This window comes from Xenopus laevis, chromosome 3L (assembly GCF_017654675.1).
Source record: "Xenopus laevis strain J_2021 chromosome 3L, Xenopus_laevis_v10.1, whole genome shotgun sequence".
Taxonomy (NCBI): Eukaryota; Metazoa; Chordata; class Amphibia; order Anura; family Pipidae; genus Xenopus; species Xenopus laevis.
This window is the reverse complement of record NC_054375.1, coordinates 87,927,380-87,950,408: the sequence shown is the minus strand read 5'-3', so window position 1 is coordinate 87,950,408 and position 23,029 is coordinate 87,927,380. Positions and strand designations below refer to the sequence as shown.

At 36.7% G+C, this 23,029-nt stretch overlaps 1 protein-coding gene across 1 annotated transcript in view; it reads left to right on the top strand.

Moving 5' to 3' along the window:
* Positions 1–23,029, top strand: part of camk1d.S (calcium/calmodulin dependent protein kinase ID S homeolog) — a 147,623-nt gene that overhangs the window by 83,415 nt on the left and 41,179 nt on the right. The window contains 1 exon segment of the mRNA NM_001090721.1: positions 8,100–8,174. Coding sequence (NP_001084190.1) covers positions 8,100–8,174 — 75 coding nt within the window.

The following is a 23,029-nucleotide window of genomic DNA, read 5'->3' as shown; positions in this document are numbered from 1 at the left end:
ATAAAAATATAAACTTTATACAAAGAAGTGCAATTTTAAAGGGGAAGTAAACTGTAACATTATACACATAAATGCATTCAAAGCATGATCCACTACCCTTGGAACCTGTAGCAGTCCAGTCCTGGTAATTTCCTGACAGGAAAAGTCCCGCAACTCCATTTTGGCAGCCCAAGAGTCTCCATCCCTTGTCCCCCAAAAGAGTACCAGTCCTAGGTAGTGATACCTGCCCAAATACCTTTCCCGATGGAAAGTATATGCTCCCACGCGGCAGGCACACAAACAGCCTGTTTCTCCAAACAGGAGATCTCTGGATCCTTATCCTTTCCTACCCCTTCCCTCAGGTAACACTCACCCCAAAGGAGTCACACAGACGGGTAGTCTCACACAGAGCTGACAGGCATCCACAGCGATGATCTCTTTATAGGCTCCAGACTCTCCCAGTTGAGCACATAACAAGGCTTGAATCCTTCGGGTATTTGCTCCCTATATGCAGAGCGCAGTGCTTTTTGGTTTGTAAAAATAATGTACAAAGCTTTCCATATAAATAGATGTCTGCATCCATATATGTTCTTTGTAGAAATTATTTAAATGACCCCCAAAGAGATTTTTCTCTGAAGTAATTCTCATACCCTCGAGAAATGCAAAGCCATTGCATTTTGGGCGAATAAAGACTTTTACTCTGATTCCTTTAATTGATTTGTTTGTCATTTTGAAACTAGGCATGCAGATATAATGAGTTTTGTCAGATAATAGCTCACACAGCTGTTTGATATGGCTCTGATGATTTAGAGGTTACAAGAGGGAAAACACTCATGGTGGTATAATCTAGTGCTAATGCTTGCGAATTTGTGATAAATTAATGATTCAAATAGTAACAAATAATGTTATTCAGCTTCTGTTTTTACCTACTGTATAGAAGCCTCATTAGATCATTTTTTTATTTTAGAAACAGGGCCGATTCATCAGTTCTTGGTAAATTTTACTGTTTATATGGGTATGATAGTTTCTGATTGTTGAAAAATTAGCAATCATTGTCTTTTTGTACACTTTAGTGCCAAAAATAATTGCCCATAACCTTTATCCCCAGATGTTATTTGTGTTCTAATGAACTGAAACGGGCATCATCTTTGATAAATGTGTCAATTTGTTAAAAAAAACTTTTCAGACTTTCATAATATATTCTTGATGGTCAGGAAATTTTTGATGAACCATATAATAGAACAGAATTATATAATTATATAATTTACACTTCCAGTCAGCAGCTACAAGATCATAAAAGTATTTGAGGTGTATTAAAAGGTGTGCAGGTTCATGGGGGGGAGAGGGTAATTTTTACCCTTTAGGGCTATTCCACACGGGGAGATAGCGACGCGTTTGCGGTCGTGGCGACAAAGCGCCGCGACAGTCGCCGCGACCGGCGCAGGCGACAGTTTTGTATGGGCGCCTATGTAAAAACGCCTGTGCTAACCACACGAGGCGATGCGCTTTTCAACAGTCGCCTGAAAAAGCCTCGCCAGGCTTTTTCAGGCGACTGTTGAAAAGCGCATCGCCTTGTGTGGTTAGCACAGGCGTTTTTACATAGGCGCCCATACAAAACTGTCGCCTGCGCCGGTCGCGGCGCTTTGTCGCCGCGACCGCAAACGCGTCGCTATCTCCCCGTGTGGACTAGCCCTTACAAAGCACTGTTAATGCCACATCTAGAATATGCAGTGCAGGACAAGTAAGCTGTTTAAGGACTGTGACAGATGGGTCACTTTGTCGCCTACCTTGCATTTTTGCACAATAACCTGGGATCATTGCTGTATGTGAAGTGGTTTACATGCAGTGATTTCAATAGATAGTAAGTTCTTTTTGACAGGGATTTCTTTATCTCCTATCCATCTGTCATGGCTCTAAGCGAATGTATGATAAGTATGTATAAATATATAAAGGGAGATTAATAGGGTGGGTGCAAAAGGTTAGTTGCAAGGGAGAAGGTTATAATAAATAACATTTTTGATAGGTTAAGTGGAAAAAGGAACTTGGTACTATATATTGACATTTGAGTTACTGTAGCATGTGTGGATTGGATCTGAATGAGTATGTAAATTAGAAAGCCAATCTGTAAAGTGTTGTCACTGTGTATGGTGAAACGTGCTGAAGGTCTAGTAAGCCTTAGCAGCAAACCAGCATTTTATTTATTGGTTTGAAAATAAATATATTTTTAACATATAATAGGTCTGCACACTCAAAATAAGAAATTCAATCATAACTCAGGTGGTATCAAAAAATATCCTTTTTACTGTTTAAAAATATTATTTAGCAATGACAATAGTACTTGCAAAGAAATAACCCCAACATTTCGGCACAGAGGCCTTTGTCAAGGGGATTCTGATGTCATCACAGACCCTGAAGTTAGGGCAGAGCGCGAAAGGGAACCATAATTGAATAGGGTTTTTATATGTTTGGTAATCTCATGGCACATCAGAATCCCCTTGACAAAGGCCTCTGTGCTGAAATGTTGGGGTTATTCTCATTGGTGGCAAGTATATCCGCTCATTGTTGTTTTTATTTTGCCTAATACAAAAACCTTTGGGTGGTATGTATATTATTGTTAAGTATGCAAATTTCTTTGCAAGTACTCTTGTCATTGCCAAATAATATTTTTAAACGGTAAAAGGATTTTTTTGATACTACCTTAGTTTATGATTGAATTTCTTCTTTTGAGTGTGCAGACCAATTATAAGTGACTATTTGGTTACTCTATGTAGGGGTAACCTTAGGGTTTTTTTGCACCTCTATATGCATATTTTGCTGAAAATCCAATTGATTGGTGTGCCCTCCGTTTATCCATATTTTTGAAAATAAATATACAATTGGTCGCTGTGGGCTACTATACCCAAAGCCTAAGCGTTATCACTGTTATATGTGTTATCACTGTACATTGTGCCTATAGCGTTACCCTCAAAGCTATTGAAAGACAGGAAAAGAGGGTACAGCTAGCAAGATTTTAAAGGCACAGCATAAGGGCAGTTGGATCCTCGTATCTTCTTTTTTATTAGATCTAGGCAAATGACAAAATACTGTGCACTGTAAAAGAGTTAGTGTCTGTAGATATGATTCATGATTTAGTCATAATTAACAGATTGAATGTGTGATACAGAAATAAATCATAAATGTCTGCCAGTGTATTGCAGACACATAGAATGTCTAGTAATAGATCTAGATAAGTGTAACAAGACAAACAATGATGAGAAACCAGAATGTTTCTTGCAGGTGTGTATCAAGCCAAAGTCAGAACAGAATGTTTGCGTGGAAATAGCATCTCTAGTGCTTTCTGTAATGTGGGGCGGGGGGGGGGGTGCTGTTAGAGAATGACTTTAATGATAGGCACACTGTGGGGAGTGGTGGAGTTGGAAATGGGACATTGGGTAGTATGTTGTGTTGTGGTGTTGTGTTTTAGAATAATGATGGACCTAGGATAAATAATACAAGTTAAATGGCGTAATAATTGGTTTTGGAAAGAAGCATTTACAATTATTATAATGATACATCCTCAGAATTGAATTGATATTTGAGATATTATTCCAGGGAAAGAAGTAATTGAGAACGTGAGCTCATTTGTTTAGTGGAATGATCCAAGATGGAGTCAGTGGCACAACCTGTGATTGAGTGTTGCTGTTGCACTATGTAGATTTTTCTGTATTTTTTCTTATTTCTAACTCAGACTGAGGCACCATATTGAGAGTTATGTATTGTAAACAGTTGCTAGCCTTTTAAGATTGTTGCACAGTTTTGCAGAGTTTCTTATTTTTCAACAGTTAAATAATTTTCCATTCTCTGCACAAAAAATGAGGAAATAAAATATCCTTTTACTGGGGTGATGGCCAGCTAAATACTCTTTGAGGACAGCAGTTGTTGCTTTTGTCTTTTATATCTGATGAAAAAATGATGTCTGTAAAACAGTTTTCAGAACTGATTAAAAAACACTGATGTTGCTTACACATTTTATATTGAAGCCTTGTATGTGCTAATAAGCTTGTTATAGTTTGGCACACATCTTTTCAAGGTCAAACACATTTGTTTCGTTCAGCCCAATCCATGCTTTTCTCTGGAAGCAGACATAAAATGTTTTAGTTTCTATACGCTAGGCACATATATACATTATTATTATCCTTTATTTATATTTCCTAAACAAATTATATGTATATTTAGAGAACACATCATAATCATTCACATCTATTACTGTCAGAATGTAGCATACAGTATAATGAACTTTACCTTAGGCACAGTAACACACATATGCACTGGATCCATTTTCACGAGAAGCTAATTACGGTAATGTATTAGTTTACTTTGGACTACAAATGGATCGCAATGGCATCATAAACATGGCAGAAACATAGAAACACATAAAGTAAAGATACTGCACTGGTTAAACCTTAGTAAGTTGCCATCTAAAATTACTTTTGGCATTGTACTACCCAAAACATCGAACATACAAATCCAGTAATAGCTCCTTCACTCACCCGCTAGGAGTAGTACAAATCTTAATGAAGAACCCCTCTCCAAACAATACACAAATCTGTTTTGTCACTATCCGCAGCATCAGTTCATGGGTTATTAACCATTGCATTCACTTATTAGCGTGCGTTTCCTGTTTTTCCTTAATACTATCATACTTGATTTAAATTACAAGGTAATGCCAGAAGCTGTAATACCAGAAGCTGTCCTGCTTGCCATACTGCAGGGAAAACAGGTGTCTGCACTTACTCTGCTAGGAAAGTACACACTATCTCCCAGTAACTAATCACTTTGCAGGGTTGACAATGTTAATCATTTCTTAGAACAACTCAATACAGTGCACATCAAATTGTATGTAAGTTATATTTCTATTTGTGTCCTGTCTCGTTCATCCTCTAGTCTCTCATTGAAACCATGTACTGAATACAAGGAGAAAAATTCTAAACTAGTTCATAAACCACAAAGAAAAGAAACAAAGATCCGTTTGTTCTTAGCCTATCACTGACTGCAGCGTACTACAGTCTATTTTAATGTGAACATCCCTTTTAAATGCTTAATAAAAGCAGATTATCAAAAACCAGGCAGCTCAGGCTTCAAAAATAGGTCTTTTTTTCTTCTTTAGAACTGTTACTAATCTTGTAGTATACCACTCTTTGATGAACGGCTTTCAAGTATAAAATATATCACTGCTGCAAGGAATCAGTGAGTTTAGTCTTATATCACATACACAGATTAGTAACTGCTACTTATAGAATTCTGTAGGTAGAATTCTGGGGGAAAAAACATGTTGAGGGACTGCTGGAAGATGCCATAGACAGTCACTGTTTATTAGCCTGGTGGGGGGCTGTTTGGGCCTCTTTGTACTTGAAATGCCAGGGCCGATGTTGAATACCAGTCCAGACCTGGGTTCTGCTAGTAACTACTAGCCTATCCAAAGCAAGAGGGTTGGCTTTTACATAAACAGTAATTTGTTTTTGTACGCCATATAGAAATAAGATATCCAGCCATTAACAATTAATTGGGACAATTGAAGAAACTAGTATAAAACTGTATGATTTTTCTGATTTTGCAGTTAGATATTTCCTTAAATAAAGTATCTAGCTATTTCTGCCTTATTTCAGACTTTCACTAGAGGATATGCATTTCATGGTGACAGCTGTGTGCAAGGCAAGGACAGAAGGTTTTCTCTGAGCAGAATTTCAATGATTGAAAACATAGTTGGGGATTTTGTATGCCTGACAATTTGGTAAACAAACATTCTTATTTTAATACGTCCATTGCTGCCTAGATCTGATTACCTTATCCATGTACAGCTGTAATGGATTGCTGACATCTAAGGTTGTATACTGTACTCTTATTATTGGAAATTCTGGCCAGGAGGGTATTAGTTTTCAATCAAGTACATTTTATTTGAAGTCAGCCAATGAAAACAAAATGTATATAACATATTCTACATGTATGGACAACATCAAAGCTATGTTATGTAGTGTATGGGTTATAGATTATGTACACGTATAGGCACATTTATCAAAGGTTGAATTTCGAATTCATATGAGTTTTTTTAAAAACTCCCCTTGACTTAAACAGCAATTTGGCAGGTTTTAGTCGCGAATAGTCAAATTCAAATTCTTAAAGGGCCAGAGTATGATAAATTTCAAAAATCTATTTTTTTTTTTAAATACTCAAATCCAATTTGAATAACTTCCTAGTCGAATTTGACAGTTTTGACCATAAAAAATTTAGAAAATTCGAATTTCAGGGACATTTGTCATAAAACAGGACTTTTCTTTTTTTAACGGTTCGCACAGTCTTTTCACAGGTTCTTGAAAGACACTTTTGACAAGTGAAGTTGGCCATAAAACTTAAAGTAAATCATGCTCCTCTAAGCACAATCTTGCACTTAAGATAACTTCTCTCAGTATAAAGTGCCACCTAGAAGGAATAGGAAACAATACATCAGACAGCCACCTGTCTCCTCACGCTACTTTTCAACTGTATGTCTCAGCATATTGGACACTTGGGCCTTCCTGTCATGACTTTAGTAGAGCTATTCCAAGGTCCAGTCTGAGGGTTATACCTGCCAGACACACGAGAAGTGACATGCCTCCCTCTAACATCCAGGGAAGTGCCATGTCTCTCCTTCTCACCCACAAGGAAGGCTGCAAGGTCTGGGAATACACCACTTTTACCTGCCTTAGCTGCTCTGTGCCCCAGAAATTCACATGTATGTCATTTACCAGGCCATACAGGCATGGTTACAAGCACAGTGTTACAACTGAGGGTAAAAGATGAAGCATATTTTGTTAAGCAAAGAAAGCATAAACTGTTGTAATTTATCACATTTGTTAGTACAATTGTAGGGCTTTATAAAATGTAGTTTATAGCAATGAATTGAAATGTGAATGCCCATGATGTTTATAGACAGGGTCCTATGTGCATCCCTATTTCCTCTATTACATAAACCCTACATGCACTTGCAGCACTGTTTGTCGCCAAACTGAAGGTAGGGCTGGGGTCAAACAATGGTGTGATCTTATCTGACATATAAAAGGCCTGTCCAGCTTGAAGGTTTGGGTACTCTACTCCAAGGTAAATTTATGGACACCACAGGCAAAGGACGTCATTAACCTTTGACTATTTGAGTGGTAGAAGGTAAGAAAAAAGTTAAATAAGTGACAGCTTCTTTGACATATTAGGAAAGAAGGACATGATTGATACAGTAGTTTATAAATCCTTTGGTTTATGTACAGGTTATAATCTGTCAATAGCAGCCATCAGCTGCAAAGGCAAACAAGGTTTTGAGCCGAAATAAAAGGGGCTTAGATTTAAGATAGGAGAGCGTTATCCTTCAACCTGACAGAGCCCTCGAGAACCCATCTGCAATATGCAGCACCGTTTTGGTCTCCAGTGTTCAAACGGGAGTCCAAAGAAGGGCAACTAAGCTGGTAAAAGATATGGAAAATTTACCTTGGAATCAGGAAATCATTTTTCATCCTCTGAAGCTTCAGAAGGGATTTGGGATTTTTTGTAGGCAGACTTTATATATGTATTAATGGTTGAACTCGATGGACAAGTGTCTTTTTTTTCTCAACCTGTTACTATAGCAATGATAATCAGTTTTGCCTAAGAAGCACTGTGAAGCACGCCATATTTACATTTGATTACATCTTGATTACCTATTGGTAATCCACTGAATCATGATAGTTTGTCTGTCTGGCCACTTTTCCTGCAGTTATTCAGTTTTCGCTCATAAAAACGTAACTACTGTAAATCCCTGTTTTCAAAGTATCAGGTTTAACCACAACATTAATCATTCCTTATCATATCATTGTGTCTTAGCAACAAAACCTGTCTCTAATATGTGTTCAGTGTCTGGAAATGATTAGCCTTAGAATTGAATTATGGTGGAAACAGAAAAAAAAACCCATGGCTTCTACATTCTGCAGCAAGCCTTTCGGTCATCACACCTAATAATTTTGGTACAGTTCTGCTAAGACAATAATTGTAACAAATGATGTTTTCCTGTCAGATGAACCTGCTTATCAAGGTTAATACTTCACTCAAAACATATCTTTTTCTTTTCCATTTTTCCCTAGAATCAAACATGAGAATATCGTTGCCTTGGAAGATATTTATGAGAGTCCGAGTCATTTGTATTTGGTCATGCAGCTGTAAGTAGTCACTAATTATAATCTTTCAGCAAGAAATTCTCTCAAGCAGTATAACAGGGACTTCTTGCTGTTGTGTCTTAGTTTTGGAAAAAGTTTTTAATTGCTGTGGTAATGTGTAGCTTGAATACTAGACTGTATCTCAGTATTTAGAGCAGAGATCGTCGATGCCTGGCTCTCCACTGAATGGTGCTTTGAGAATAAGCTGGAGATCAGGTTCACTAAATTTCCTCATTAGCAAGTTAATAGCTAAATATATGCATGTATGTTTACTCTGAATTTATTCTGTGCAATAATGACACCTGTAGCATAAAATAAAGAACACTTCGGGGCCATTTAACTTTTCTGTGGTGCTCTGCCTTGGTGCATGTTCATTGGTGACTATATCAGCAGTGTACTACAGTTGTGCTTCAACAACTGATTAATAAACACAGCTTCCAAATAGATCAAACTCAATAACTATTATTTTGGTTGTTCAGCATGGTGGTTTAGGGCCTTTAATCTTTGCTTTGGGCATGGGTGCACTTCTCTTAATTTATATGTTTACATAGAAACTTTATTTCAACAAAGTCAGGAACACCATTCACAGGACAAACAAGCCAAAGCACAGATTATTAAAGAGCAGAAGAGAAAGCAGAGCATAACAGAGGGGAAAGATATAAGATAAACATAATTATGTGAAATAACGCAAATTAAATTATGGGAATGCAAAAAAAAAAATAATACTACTGGAACGATAAAGAATCTAAAAATAAAAAAGGGATTTTGAGAAACCACGAGTGGAAAAGCAAAAACATGTTGATAAACAATGTCAAAGTGATAAATTATGAACAGAAAATGTAAAAAAAAATTAGAGACAGAAAGAAGTAAGAAAGAATTAACAGTAAGGTTAAAAAACAAGCTTTCATCCGACGGCCATTTTCCCTCTGACACATCAACAGTAACATTGACATCTGCAAACAGGACATGTATGCTATAAAGTTCATGCAATGCAGAATACAGGCTTACACAGGCTCAACATACTTTGATAAAATGTTCTGCTTGTATTGAGCATTGTAATGGTTAATATGAGCTTAGGAGAGGTGGTTAGGAGAAATAGGATCAGACAGCTAGTGTTTTCTATGGGAACCAGCAATGCTATCTGTTCATTGGCTGTTAGACTGGAGGGTGTGTTTAGTAATCTGAGCTGAGAAGAACTGAGCATGCTCATGAGTCAACGGCAAAAGTAAATTCCTAAGGGAGGTGGAAGAGTGGGTTACAGGAATATAAGGGTTTCTAAGTGATTAAAGGAGAAGGAAAGCTACAGAGGCATTTTATTGCCAATAGATTAGCTGCAATAGTGCAAGCTAGAATGCTATATTTATTCTGTAGAATGTTTTACCATACCTGAGTAAAAAGCTCTAGAAACTCTCTTTGTTTAGGATAGGAGCTGCAGTATTAATGTGGTGTGACATCACTTCCTGCCTGAGTCTCTCCCTGCTCTGGGCTCAGATTACAGCAGAGAAGGGAGGGGGGGAAGAGTAGCAAACTGAGCATGCTCTTGCCGAGGGCAATGAGGTTTAAGCTGAAGGCAGGAAGTCTGATACAGAAGCCCATGTGTACACAATAGAAGGAAAGAAATGCAGTGTTTCTTTTGACAGGGGACTCAGAGCAGCACTACTTTGGGGGTTTACTGGTATATTTAGATGGACCTTTCTGATAAGGCTTACTTAGTTTTAACCTTTCCTTCTCCTTTAAGGGGATGCTGCAGCCTTACTATTTACTAACCACAGTGGCATTTATCTAAAGATTTCAAAGGGGCTGTTCATTGATTAAATTGTGGGAGGGGTTACATGTCCTTTAAAGGGGACCTGTCACCTTAAGAAATAATTCCAAATGTTATTATATTGTGTTAGTCAGCAAAATAAACTTACACTATATAAATGTGTTACATTTTTCATTATTTTGAGAATTGCAACAATGCATGGAAAATGTAATGGTCTACAAATACCCTTTCTTTGAAAGAAGAATTTAAAACTTCATGTTTTTATCCCTAGAAAAAGAAGTAAATAAAGTGAGATTATATCTCTTAGTTAAATATAACACATACTCCTCTTAACACATTCCCACTAACTATTAAAAGGTTAAATGCAGTCTGAGTGGACTAAAGAGAAACAGTTACATAATCACTGTGACAGAACCGGAAATAGACCAGCTTTTATTATACACAAGACCTGGATTGACCTGCGATACACCCCTTAGGCATGTAATTTTAGCCAAGTGGAGGAGATGTCAAATTGCAGTTGACATATTCATTCTGTGCAGTGTCAAACCAAAATATCAGGTTGAGGATTTAAACAGATATAACACACAGTACGCTGAACCAACCATATATTTTTACACACCCAGATATATAATCATTTGGAAGACGGTAGATGGTATCAGTTTAATGTATTGGAAGATTAACATATTTAGATATTTGTGTTGCCTAAATAATGCTATACATTTGACAGACTCATTGTCCTTCAGAATTGTGATGCAACGTCTCATGTTGTGGTGGACAACTTTCATTGTTTGATGCTTATAGCAGGTACTTATGGACAATTATAAAACAATATGTATGTGCTAACAGATTTGGTATTCGCTTAAATTATGGGTTCAGTTTGTTATGTCTCTGTATACAAATGTGCTATACTCTAATAAATATGGCATACATTTTCTCTAAAGTCTAGATCTGTGCTGTCCAACTTCTGTGGCACCGAGGGTCGGAATTTTTCTGGCTTATGTGGTGGAGGGCCAATAATGGATCCCAGTGTTGACCACTCCCTGTTTTTAATCTACACCTACTTTAAACCACACCCATGTTACCACAAGAACTTTTAAGACCATATCCATATTAATGGTGGTAATACACCAAAAAACAAATGGTTGGTGCTCACTGCAGGGATATCACTCATCAATCATATGTGAAAAAAAGTTTATTAAGTCATATTAAGGCATACCCATAAATCCATATTCCTCTTTCTCCCTTGTGGATAGCATAAGGGAGAAAGAGGAATATGGATTTATGGGTATGCCTTAATATGACTTAATAAACCTTGTGAATAGCATAGCAACTCCCAGCACATGATTAAACTCCTTGGGCCCTAACAAGTATTTTCAGATGCTAACAAATCCCCATCAGGTTCACTTCTCACAGGCAGAGTATGGCACACACAGAAAACATAGGGAAGGCAGAGTATGACACACACAGGGAGAATAGGGCAGGCGGAGTATGGCACACACAGGAAGCATAAGGCAGGCAGAGTATGACACAGAGAGGGAGCATAGGGCAGGCAGAGTATGACACACACAGGGAGCATAGGGCAGGCAGTGTATGACACACACAGGGAGCATAGGGCAGGCAGAGTATAGCACACACAAGGAGCATAGGGCAAGCAGAGTATGGCATACACAGAGAGCATAAGGCACACAGAGTATGGCACAGAAGAGCATAGGGTATGGCATGGAACACAGGGAAACCACAGTATTGCAAACACAGGGAGCATAGGGCATGCAGAGGTTTGGATGAGGTGTAAACAATGTGGGCACTTTTAGTCTGGATATGAGGCCTGAACAGTACAGGGCTAGAAGGCGTGAACAATAGAGGTGTCCACAATGTGAACAATGCAGGGGGAATTACAGGTGTAAAAAAAGCAGGATTTTACATTCTTCATTTGAGGTGTAAACAATGCAGGACCAGGTAATCTCAGTACTGATACCTTTTAAAGATTACACAAAGGTAAGAAGTCACAGCAGGCAGACTTTCATGTGGGGGCCACACACAAGGGTGGGCTGCCAGTTGGACAGCACTGGTCTAGAGGATTCGTCCTAGAGGTAGGATTCCAAGTGTTGGCCTCAACAAAATCATAATAGTTTTGTTAATGTATCTCTCGCTGCACCTGCACCATTGTTTCTTTGATACTGTAAATGAGCCCTTATATGTGATTCCTTGAGGATTGCATTTTCTTTTTTTGTCTGATCAAGTCTTCTGAAGGTGATTGCATTCTACTTCTTAGTTTAATTGTGTAAGAGTAAAATGTTTCATTGTCATTTAGAAAAAACATATTGTGAGCATATTTCAACTAAAAACTTGCTGAATAAAAAAGTAGATTGATTGTATGCAAATGTTGTTTTTTTAATTCCAGTTATTGTCCAGTTGTTGCACATATTATTTCCCCTTTAAAAATTAAAAATTGAGCAATAATATTTCTCTGTACCATTTGATAAGCATTAAATATGTTGTGTGAAATTAGTTTTGTATTAGTACCTTGTGTGTGGATAAAATATATCTCACAACTATTCTGTATTTCTTAAATGAAACTGCCAGATAAATTGAGGAGGTTGCAGCATTGCATGTGCTTCTCACTGCCAGTAATAACTCAACATGAAACACTAAGTCAGCAAATCATCAAGGGCGTTGCTATCCGAACGTGCACTGCAGCTGCCAGATGTTAGTCCTCTAATGCTTCAGATTTCTCCCCGTTGTCTGTGTGCTGCATCATGTCCATAGATGATGAAAAAAAGCCTAAATGTCTTATGGACTCGTATACAGGCCTCTTCAGATGCACTACCCAACCAATATCTGTTCCAGAATCTGGCAGTATTCTTTGGGCAGGTTTAAGCATCACATTGGGGAGGACTACAGAATATTAACAGAGAAGCACTTAATGCACAGAATTGGCCCCCTACCTCCAAACTTTCATGGGTAAAGCAAGTCAACAACGCCATTCCTTTGACATCATGCTCTCTGCACTAGCGATACAGCCCCTCATATCCAGCTCCAACACTAAAAAGTGTGGTGGGGTGGCATCTGGAAGACCTTCTCAGGGCAGCACAGCAGCTAGAATGTGCTGCTGTTTTGCTAGTCTGTTTACCTGAAGTAAGTAAGATCTTTTAGGGTAATGGCACACATGCATTTCATTCACTTGATTAAAAATGCTGGTGGAGAAAATCTTATTTGTAACCATATTTGTTAATTTTCACCCCAACATCTTCCTCTTGTGTGCACTAATTGCAGATGCTATACCTGGGCCCAAAAAAGCCCTTGATGAACCCAGCACTTACATATACCTCAAATGACCATCCACTGGTTAATGTTCTGAGTGAACTTCATTGATTGAGATGTGGCTACAGGTGGGCCAAGGAAAGAGAATCTAAAAAGCATACTTGTTTAGCTGAAAAACTGATGTGAGCATGAGCTTCACATAACTCTAGTAAATCATAGGGATATTATCATAAACAGGCTTAACTTGTAAATTACATTTTTTCAACCTCCACAACTGAGGGACTATATTACATATACCTTTTCTTTTTATATAGCCTCTAATCCCCACTGCCAAATTCTGGCCTTGAAGATAAACCCAACAGTTTAATGAAACATTTCACAGCAGTCATGTTGCTACATACTCAAGAATGTCTGCAAATGATACTTTTATCACACATATGCATAATAAATGACTGTTTATTTCAGTAATATCCTTCCTACCCATTGCTCTCTCTCTTTCTTTGTCTCTTTCCAGACTGATAATGATATCCTTGAATAATTACAATGTTGCTAGATCTTGCAAGGGGGAAATATACTTTCTGTGACCATGATTTACATTGACTTCTTTTTAACTGTTAAGTAAATCTTGTTCTGCTCATGCCTTGTGTTTCTGCATATTTCTGATTATTTTTATTGGTTGGTCTATAGTATCGTTTTGTGTAAACCTTGTCCAAGGATTCTAATGAAACCATATTACTAGTAGGCAACTACCTATTAAGATTGCATGTAAGTTCTTGCCAGGAAATTCATATTTAACTAAGCATCACTCAAACATAGCAGTGTCCTTGAAGTGCTTAGCAAGCAAAGTCATATGAAATGTGTCTAAATCCATAACCGTTCAGCATAACAATAGGATTCTTGCACTGACTGCATCACCAATGTGCTATTAATTTAAAAATACTGTAAAAAAATCTTCTCGCAAAGAGCTTAGCCAGGAGCCTTGAGATACGAACTTTGTATTCCATAGCATTCCCTTTTGATTATCATTTAGCATCACAGTTTTATTAATTCAGAGTTCTCTGAACACATTAAAAGGCGGAACCAAAACGAAAAGGATAATACTAAGGAATTTAATCTGAAGTCACAGGATAATTCCATCTGGCTATATTTCACAGTGCCCTAAAATCTACAAAAGAATCTATCAACTTTATTATAACTTTATTGTTGCTTATGGTGCATTACAGTGGTGATTTGTACTATGCGTAATCAACCACAATGGACAAAGCCTATCTTGCCTGGATAATGTACTATCACCACAACTATCTTGAGTTGTCGTTGAATCCTCAAACTCTGGCACTGCTTCTTTTAGGCTAATCCCTTTTAGCTACCATTATGAGTTACAAAACCAGCATATAGATGACATCTCTACCACAACACAAAGCTTGAAGTCAGTAATTATAAATATCTCGATTCTGACATTACAGGTATGGAATCTGTTATCCGGAACCCTTGTGCCATCTCCCACAGACTCCATTTTATAGAAATAATCAACATTTTAAAATGATTTCCTTTATTCTCTGTAATAATAATATAGTACTTTGTATTGTATCGAAACTAATATATTATTACTCCTTATTGGAAGCAAAACTAGCATATTGGGTTTATTTAAAGTTTATGTGATTTTCTAGTAGACTTAAGGTATGAAGATCCAAAATGCAGAAAGACCAGTTAACTGGAAAACCCCTTGTTCCAAGCATTCTGGATAACAGGTATCATACCTGTACCATTTAACAGCCGTACTAAGCCTAATAACAAGTATGGATAGAAATGTGCAAGCCTAAAGGTTTAGCATTTCTATATGACCCAGACCATCAAAATTGTCACAGGAGAGCCTCATGTTGGATTTTGGTAGAAATATCAGTGACACACACAAGCACCTTTCATAGAAACCAATGTTACAGGACTGATTGTTACATCTTCATGCAAATTGCACAGGTTTCTGATCTGCTGTGCAATAAGAACGTGAATATAATTAGACTTGTATAGCAACTTTTATATTCTCTTATATTGGGAATTGGTCCTTAAGAACAGGTAACTGATGGGATCATATTTCCCTTTGGCTGGTACAGAACCTCAGAACATTGTGTGCAAAATTTGTAACCTACTTTTTTGTTATAATATAGTTTTCCTTAACAAGAGTGTAGTGATGGGCGAATTTGCACAGTTTTGCTTCGCCGAAAAATTTGCGAATTGTGTCGTTTTTGACACCGGCGTCCGTTTTTTCAACGCCAGCGAATTTTTGCGGCCATTTAGTGAATTTATTTGTCGGCTGCGAAACGCGCAAATTCGCCACGAATTTGCGCCTGCTGAATAAATTCGCCCATCACTACAAGAGTGTATTATTGAATTTACTAAGCTAGTATCTTTTTTTGTGAAGGAAGGTCTGTTTTTGTGTTGTTTTTAGTCCCCTTATTCTTACTGTATCCAAAGCTAGCCTGCAAAAGTTTGCTTCACATCCAAAGCATGTTGTTTCTCACACATTATACATTCCAAAAATAATGAATTTATTACAAAAAAGCAAAAACAAGAAAGAATTACAAAATTATACAAAAATAAAGAGGTGAGCCCAACGCGTTTCTACCTTAAGGGTCTTCCTCAGGGGCACAAATAGACAAAAAAAAGAAAAAAGCCAGGTCACAGAAATGGATATGTCAAATTGAACAATCGCAACATTATTTTTAGTGCTCTTTCAAAAGACCCCTGTTCCTTATAGCTTTACTAAGGTGCACAAGAATTCTGCCCAGCCAGTTAGATCTCCTAATGTAGAAAGCACTAATTTCATCTGGTGTCACACTGCTTGACTTTTGACCTAAACCCTTGCTCCCCCTTTACTGAATCGTTCCATATTGTATAATGTTTTTTTCCAGGAATTAGTCTTTTATCTTTTTTGTCACAATGGATGGTGCCAGCATAATCAGAGAGATGCCTTCTAAAACCAGTGGTCATTATACACAGTACTTTACCACAGTATAAATTTGATTGCCCTACTGGAAATTATTCTTTGTGAAATTTTGTGCTTTTATAACTATGTTTCTAGCAGGGAATGGGGTTAAATGTTGCCTTGTGAAATTTTAATATCAATCCTGCCATGGCTAATTTTGAGAGATAGGAAGTCTATGCCAACCCCTTCTTTAAACTTTCATAAAGATTTTGATAAATAGATGATTACATTATATATTTTCTGTATGGTTGAGTGACACTTAGGGCGCAGATTTATCAAAATATGAGTTTAGATTTTTGGAAGGGTATTTATTAAATAGAGAGTTTTAACTTTCACTCACTGATAAATATGCTTCTAAAATCCAATAGCAATGAATAGAACGTGGGTGAGTTTTTATTTATTAAAATTTATTTTGATAAATCTGCCCATAAATCTCCCGTTGACTCTTAATTATTAGTGCAGTTGTTTCAGCTCCTGGTATGGAACTATGTATCTGTGATACCAATTTGGAATTTTGTTCCTATGGCTTGAAGAAAGACTGCTTTTTCCTATGAAAATATTCTTATATTTTTAGTAGCTATTCTGTTTTTGTAGGATCTGTCTTTAAATCTACTCTGTAAATTTTGTACACATTGCCTTTTTTGATGTGCCTATTAAATGTTGAATGCATCTCCACTCTTGTAATGTAGATGCTCCCACTCTGTGGGCTGTATATCTGGATCATTAACCACTTTTGCATTTAGCCAAATCTCATACTATTGAGTTTTTCAGCCAATGAGCTGAGACGTCAGTATACTCTTCAATTGGCCAGATGGGAGAAGGAGTATTATATCTGATTGATTATATATTTGCATGACTTTTCATGCAAACATTGCAAGGTAAAAAATTAACCTTCACCTAGCTGAGCTGCTTGTCAAATCTAATCTACATTCCTTGCCAATGTTCGATTTGACTTTTTTTTAAGGTTTGACAAACTGGTGCAAATAAAAGTAATGTACAAATTAAATTCACACCCTGGATGCTTTTATTGTGAATTATATGTATTAGGTGCAACGTTACAGTATTATCACAGAACCTTCTGGAAGATGATTCTATATTTTCTAAAATAAAAATAGTAGGATTCAAGTTTGCTAAATGGCAATATACTAAATACTGGCCAGAAAAAAAAATATAGTTTATATCTTATCTTGGGGGAAATGTGTTTGAATGTTGAGTCGTTACCAGTGTATACAGTATTTGCATGACAAATTACTGGCATCTTGATTTCTTGTAGTTTGGAGTGAAATGTAGAAAGTTAACCACAATTTTACATTTCTTACACACTGAACATTTTTACTATACTTACTGCACAAAATAAATGCATTTGTTGTTTGCCTTGTTCTTTTTTCCTTTAGCAAAACTCACTCGCAAACAAATCTACAATTCTGACAAAGCATTGACCCAACACTAAGGGGCTGTTTTATCAACACTCAAATTGTAATATTTACTGTGACTCAAGTTTTTTGTGAGCTAAAACTCACAAACTCGAATTATAAAATCAAATCAAGTATTTATAAGGCTGAAAAACTGGAAAAACTTAAATGTAAAACATTGGCATGTAGAAGTTAGTGGGAGCTGTCCCATGCAAAATTGAAACTGTTTATTCAATTCTAGTTTTTCAAGTTTTTTTTAGCTTGTAAACTCACAAATTCGAACTACCGTGAGTCCATGATTTTATTCATTCAAGTATTTTATATTTGGATTTTTTAATAAACAATCAAGTTTTTTTAATTGTAAGTTTATTTGAAGTAGAAAAAAACTCTAAAACCTCACAAATCTGAATTATGATTAATAGGCCTCTAAAAGAGGTGGTTCACCTTTAAGCTAAGTAAGTTTTTAAGTATGTTATAAAAATTTTTAATTATTTGCTGCCTTCTAAGTCTTTCCAGCTTTGGGGGGTGATTGAGCCCAGATTAAAAAAAATGTTCTGTAAAACTACAAATTTATTCTTATTGCTACTTTTTATTACTCGTCTTTCTATTCAGGCCCTTTCCTATTCCAGACTAATCTTATTCAAATCATTGTATGGTTGCTAGGGTAATTTGGACCCTAGCAACCATATTGCTGAAACTGCAAACTGGAGAGCTGCTGAATAAAAAGCTAAATAACGCAAAATCCACAAATAATAAAAAAAGTAAAACCAATTGAAAATTGTCTCAGGAAAACACTATTCACATCATACACAATGCACAATATTAAGCTGAACTTTTGGTAGGTCAAGGTAGGAGGTGTTTTGGCAAGAAGATGTTAGCCCAAAATTCTGCATTGCCAACGTAAAGCTGTTTTTGAGTGCCCTTTAAGCATCATACAAGCAGGCAACATTCTCTTCATTGTTCAGTCAAGCATATTAAAACTGTAATTTATCAAATGCCTTGCTGACTTGTATTCCATGATTTTAATTGTGTTACGGAAAGGTCAAATGTACAAGATTAGCGAAGTGAGATACTAAACAACAAAGCAAAAGCTTATTAAAAAGTATTCTTCTGAAGTTTATTAAAATTAGACACTGAGAAAGAGATGTTACTGTGCATTGTTAGAGAACTTTAGATGTTTGTCCAATATATTAAAGATTGGAAAATGTTTAATATTGCAATATATGGACAAATAGTTGCCTTGTTTATAGGGAAGGGCATTTTTTCAGTGGCTTGAAAATGTCTGTGTTTTTAATATAATGTGTGAGGATTGCTTGTCATTTACTTTGTCATAAATATAATGCTTTCTGGTTTGTGTGAGAGCCAGTTAAGTATTGTTTAGCAGGAAAGGGGTATAGGTTAACTCCGAGAAAGGCTGGTGTGTAAAGGGCTGCTGCCCTTGGGGCATAACTCTCAACATTTATAAAACAGAAAGAGGGAGAAAAAAATGTGCTGTACTATGTGTGGCAACATTTTTTGATCACCTCCATTTGATGGCCACACCCCCTAATTACCATATCCATTTTACAATATTTGGCAGGTAAAGAAAGTCTGAAATAATTTCTGGGAGTGTTAGTGCCATTTTTTATGTGTTATAACAGTTTTGCTAATGAAGATGAATTGCTCATTAAGCTGCTAGTCTCAGTTCACCCAAGACACCTGCTTATCTTAAATTATTACAATTGTATCTTTGCTCATCTTAAATTGTTGAAAATGTATCTAAGTGCAGCTGTTGAGAGTTCTAGGAGGTCTGCCAAAAAAAAACCTCTTTGTTTTCATTGTTTCGGAAACTTTGTATCTTTTTCTGGCGTCCGTGCAAGAGATGAAAGCTGTGCAAAAGCTGTGAACCACAGTGTGAAAGTAAAGAGACAGGTGACTGTGAATTTTCAGGGGTATTTGCATAGCAAAGGGAATTCTTTTTGGTGGCGAGTGTGGCTTGTCAAAAGTGTGTGACAAAAACCTGTGAACAGACGATGTGCTGATGAATAAAGTGAAGGAAAATCCTGTTTTATGTATATTTTGGTACCCCTGTATTCTCTGATCAAAAACCAGTGTTGACTACCATTATAACAGTTAATCTAATATAAATATATAAAATATTTTCTTAAAAGAGTATGTAGATATTTGTTAGGAAAAAAGTAACCAAATCCAAAGCGTGGAGCATATCAAAACGGTACATTGGCAATTTCTTAAAGTGGACCTGTCGCCCAGACACAAAAATCAGTATAATAAAAGTCCTTTTCAAATTAAACATGAAATCAATTTTCTATTTTTTATTTAAGCATTCATAGTTGTTGTAAACTCATTTAAAAATTTCAGCTGTCAATCAAATATCACCGCCCCTCCTCTATGCCTTAGGCATAGAGGGGGGCCAGACAATTACTTTAACTTTCCATTCAGCACTTCCTAGATGTCACTGCTCTCCTCGCATTCCCTCATTAACTTCACCGTTTAATTGTGTAGCCAGGGCATGGGGATGGACATCAGGTCCCCCATTCTGGTGCACAAACAAGATTCTGAGCTGATGCAAGGCTTGTCTTAATAACAAAATGGCTCCTGCCTGCTTGCTATCATTATGAATTCCCAGACTGAAGGAAACAAGATTCAAATAATTTATAGAGTGTAATTTAAAAAAAAGTTCATTTAGCTTGAGTTATGTGATAAAATAGGATTTTGAATATTTTTTTTGGGTGACGGGTCCCCTTTAAGTATGCACCCCCACATAAAGCTTTTGGCAGTAGGAAATACTAGAGCATTGGGACTTGAATGCAATTCTATTCTAAATTCAAAAAATAGTTTTTGGTCATTATGTCATTATGTTAATTGAAGTTTGTTAAAATCATTTGTCTTTGTTATCGTTGCCTTGTTTCTACAACCCAGCACGTTTGTCATAATTTTGTCATTTTTTCATAAACATTTTCAAAATCCCACTTTGTCTATTCCCCATGGATCTGCTCCCTGTAGGTCATTTTCCTGCATTTGGACAGTTACAGATAGTCCAATCCTTCAGATATCTCAGAATTGTTGTTGACCTAGCAAATATGAACAATTATATATTGGTTTGGCAGAATCTTCCATTGTTTCTGCCTTGTAGGATAAATATGCTCAAAATGAGTTTATATGTTTCACAACTCCCCTATAACCCTTTAAGCTGCTTTGTTCAAACTACTCTCTATTTTAAGGAGGTTCATCTGGGTAGGGGCAGCAACCCAGACATTGTGTTCTTCAGTGATCTTCATTTGTGAAAAATGTAAAATACCACACAAAAACTGTATCTTATCAGAATAATCACACAAAGGTTCAGAACGAAGTTCTATAATTAGAGAAACAAATTAAAGAACATGAATTTATTACATTTGCAAATGAGACGGATAATTAATAGTGTTTTGTGTTTGGGATTCAGTTTGTGATTCCACTACTTTATTTTCCCCCCATTGTCAGTATTTAATGGTGCGTGATAAATTATATTAAGAAAAGAAGTGTTTCTATGTTAAGTGTAGGAAATCTGTCCAGCTATTTATTATTGCCTTTCAGATAAGGTATGCTGATATCTTTGTTCATTCACATAGCTTAAACTTGGTTTCCGTAATGTACTGATGGCAATTTACATTGTGGGAAATGACATGGCATTTCAGACGTTTCCTTGCCAAAACATCCCATGTTTCATTGCCCTTAAGTATTTGAAACATTTTTTTTTTTTCAACTTTCTGTTTATTGAAGTTAACACAAGATCGACAAAATGCAATTGACTTTTCCTGTTTACATATACAGCAATAAAAATTTCACTAAGACGCAATCTTTGTCTATCGCATTATTACACACTCATAAACCTATGTATGTGTTAACAAATTTACAACAAATCCTTATAAAAAAAAAGGAAAAGGAGAGGGGGGAAAAGGGTGGGGAGGGAGGGGTTGAGGGAGTCCTTCTGGTGGTTGAGGTATTATATTTGTCTTAGCAATAACCCTTCTCTATATAGCCAAATATTCCATACATCCTCAAATTTACTGAGCCTATTATTCATTAAAGCTGTAAGTTTCTCCATTTCGATAGACCACCATAACTGGTTTCGGATTTCCTGCATAGTAGGAGGTGGGCCCTTCCATCTTTTAGCTATTAAGCCTCTCGTGATTAGGCAGAGTTGAACACATAATTTATGTTCATTGTATGTTATCTGTTCAGGTTTACGCAACAAAAGAGCTAGCCAAGGATCAGGTGGCATCGACGTCGCCAAGGTGTCATTTATCGTTTTAAAGACTTCCTCCCACAGTCTGTATATCGTTGGACAAGTCCACCACATGTGCATTTCATCTGCCACTTCCCCACAACCCCTTGGGCATAGATCAGAAGATCAGTGCACATTACACATATGTTTTAAACCCAGTTACGACCCACCCCCTTGACGTGATAGGGTGCATTAAGAGATTGACACGATGAGGTCACTGCTGTTGGGGTTTTTTTGTAGCCTGACCCCACATCCGACAAAGTTCATCTGTGATCTGTGAAGAACTCAATAGTCCTTGGTATCCAAAGTTAGTCCAATAAGTGAATGAAAAAAAGTGAAAGTAGAAGGCTGTCGAATTAGCCTCAAACATACACTTAACCCCTTGTATTGCAATTCAGCCTACAAAAGAGTCCAAGTAGCTTTCAACATTCATTGTAAATTCATATACATGAAAAATCATTATAGGTTTGTAAACCATAATTTAATCGTAAATACATATCTTTCTGACCAAAACTTTTCTTTATATATATATATATTGCGGACCTGCCCCATGTATCTTACCAATCAGTAGTTTTGCTAACGTAGAAAATCTTTTCTATCTTACATTCAGACTATAGGGCAGCCGCTTCCAATCGTTGCTGAAATGGATAAAGAACAAAGTTAATCATTGAATACATGTTAAAGGAAGCATGCAACGCTCCATTGGTCATTCATGCCTGTTGGAATCAGGCTATTTAGTTTTTTTATCCATATTGCCTCTTTTTGTAACATTATTTTCCTAATGTCACCTCCCCTATGTGGTGACTCTACCACCTCCAATACCAACCATTTTAACTGTGATACATGATGTTTGTTCATATTAAAGTGGCGTGAAACGGGGGTATCAGTAGCTGTATCTTTCTTAAAGTTACGAATGTCCCCATGAAACATGTTGTGTTAAATAAACTTGCAACACAGTATTTGCAGTTGTTGAGCCTGATTGTCCACAACCTGAAAGAATTTGCAGCTGCTCTAGCCTCTAAGGGACAGAGGCCGTGGCACAGGCCTTGAATCGTGGGTGTTGGTACACTACCTTTTTTTTTTTTTTCCAGTCATAGATCAGAAGAGTTGAACCATTTATGCAACTTCTTAGGAGTATAATACCAGTCATGATAAATTTTATACGCATTCTCTTTA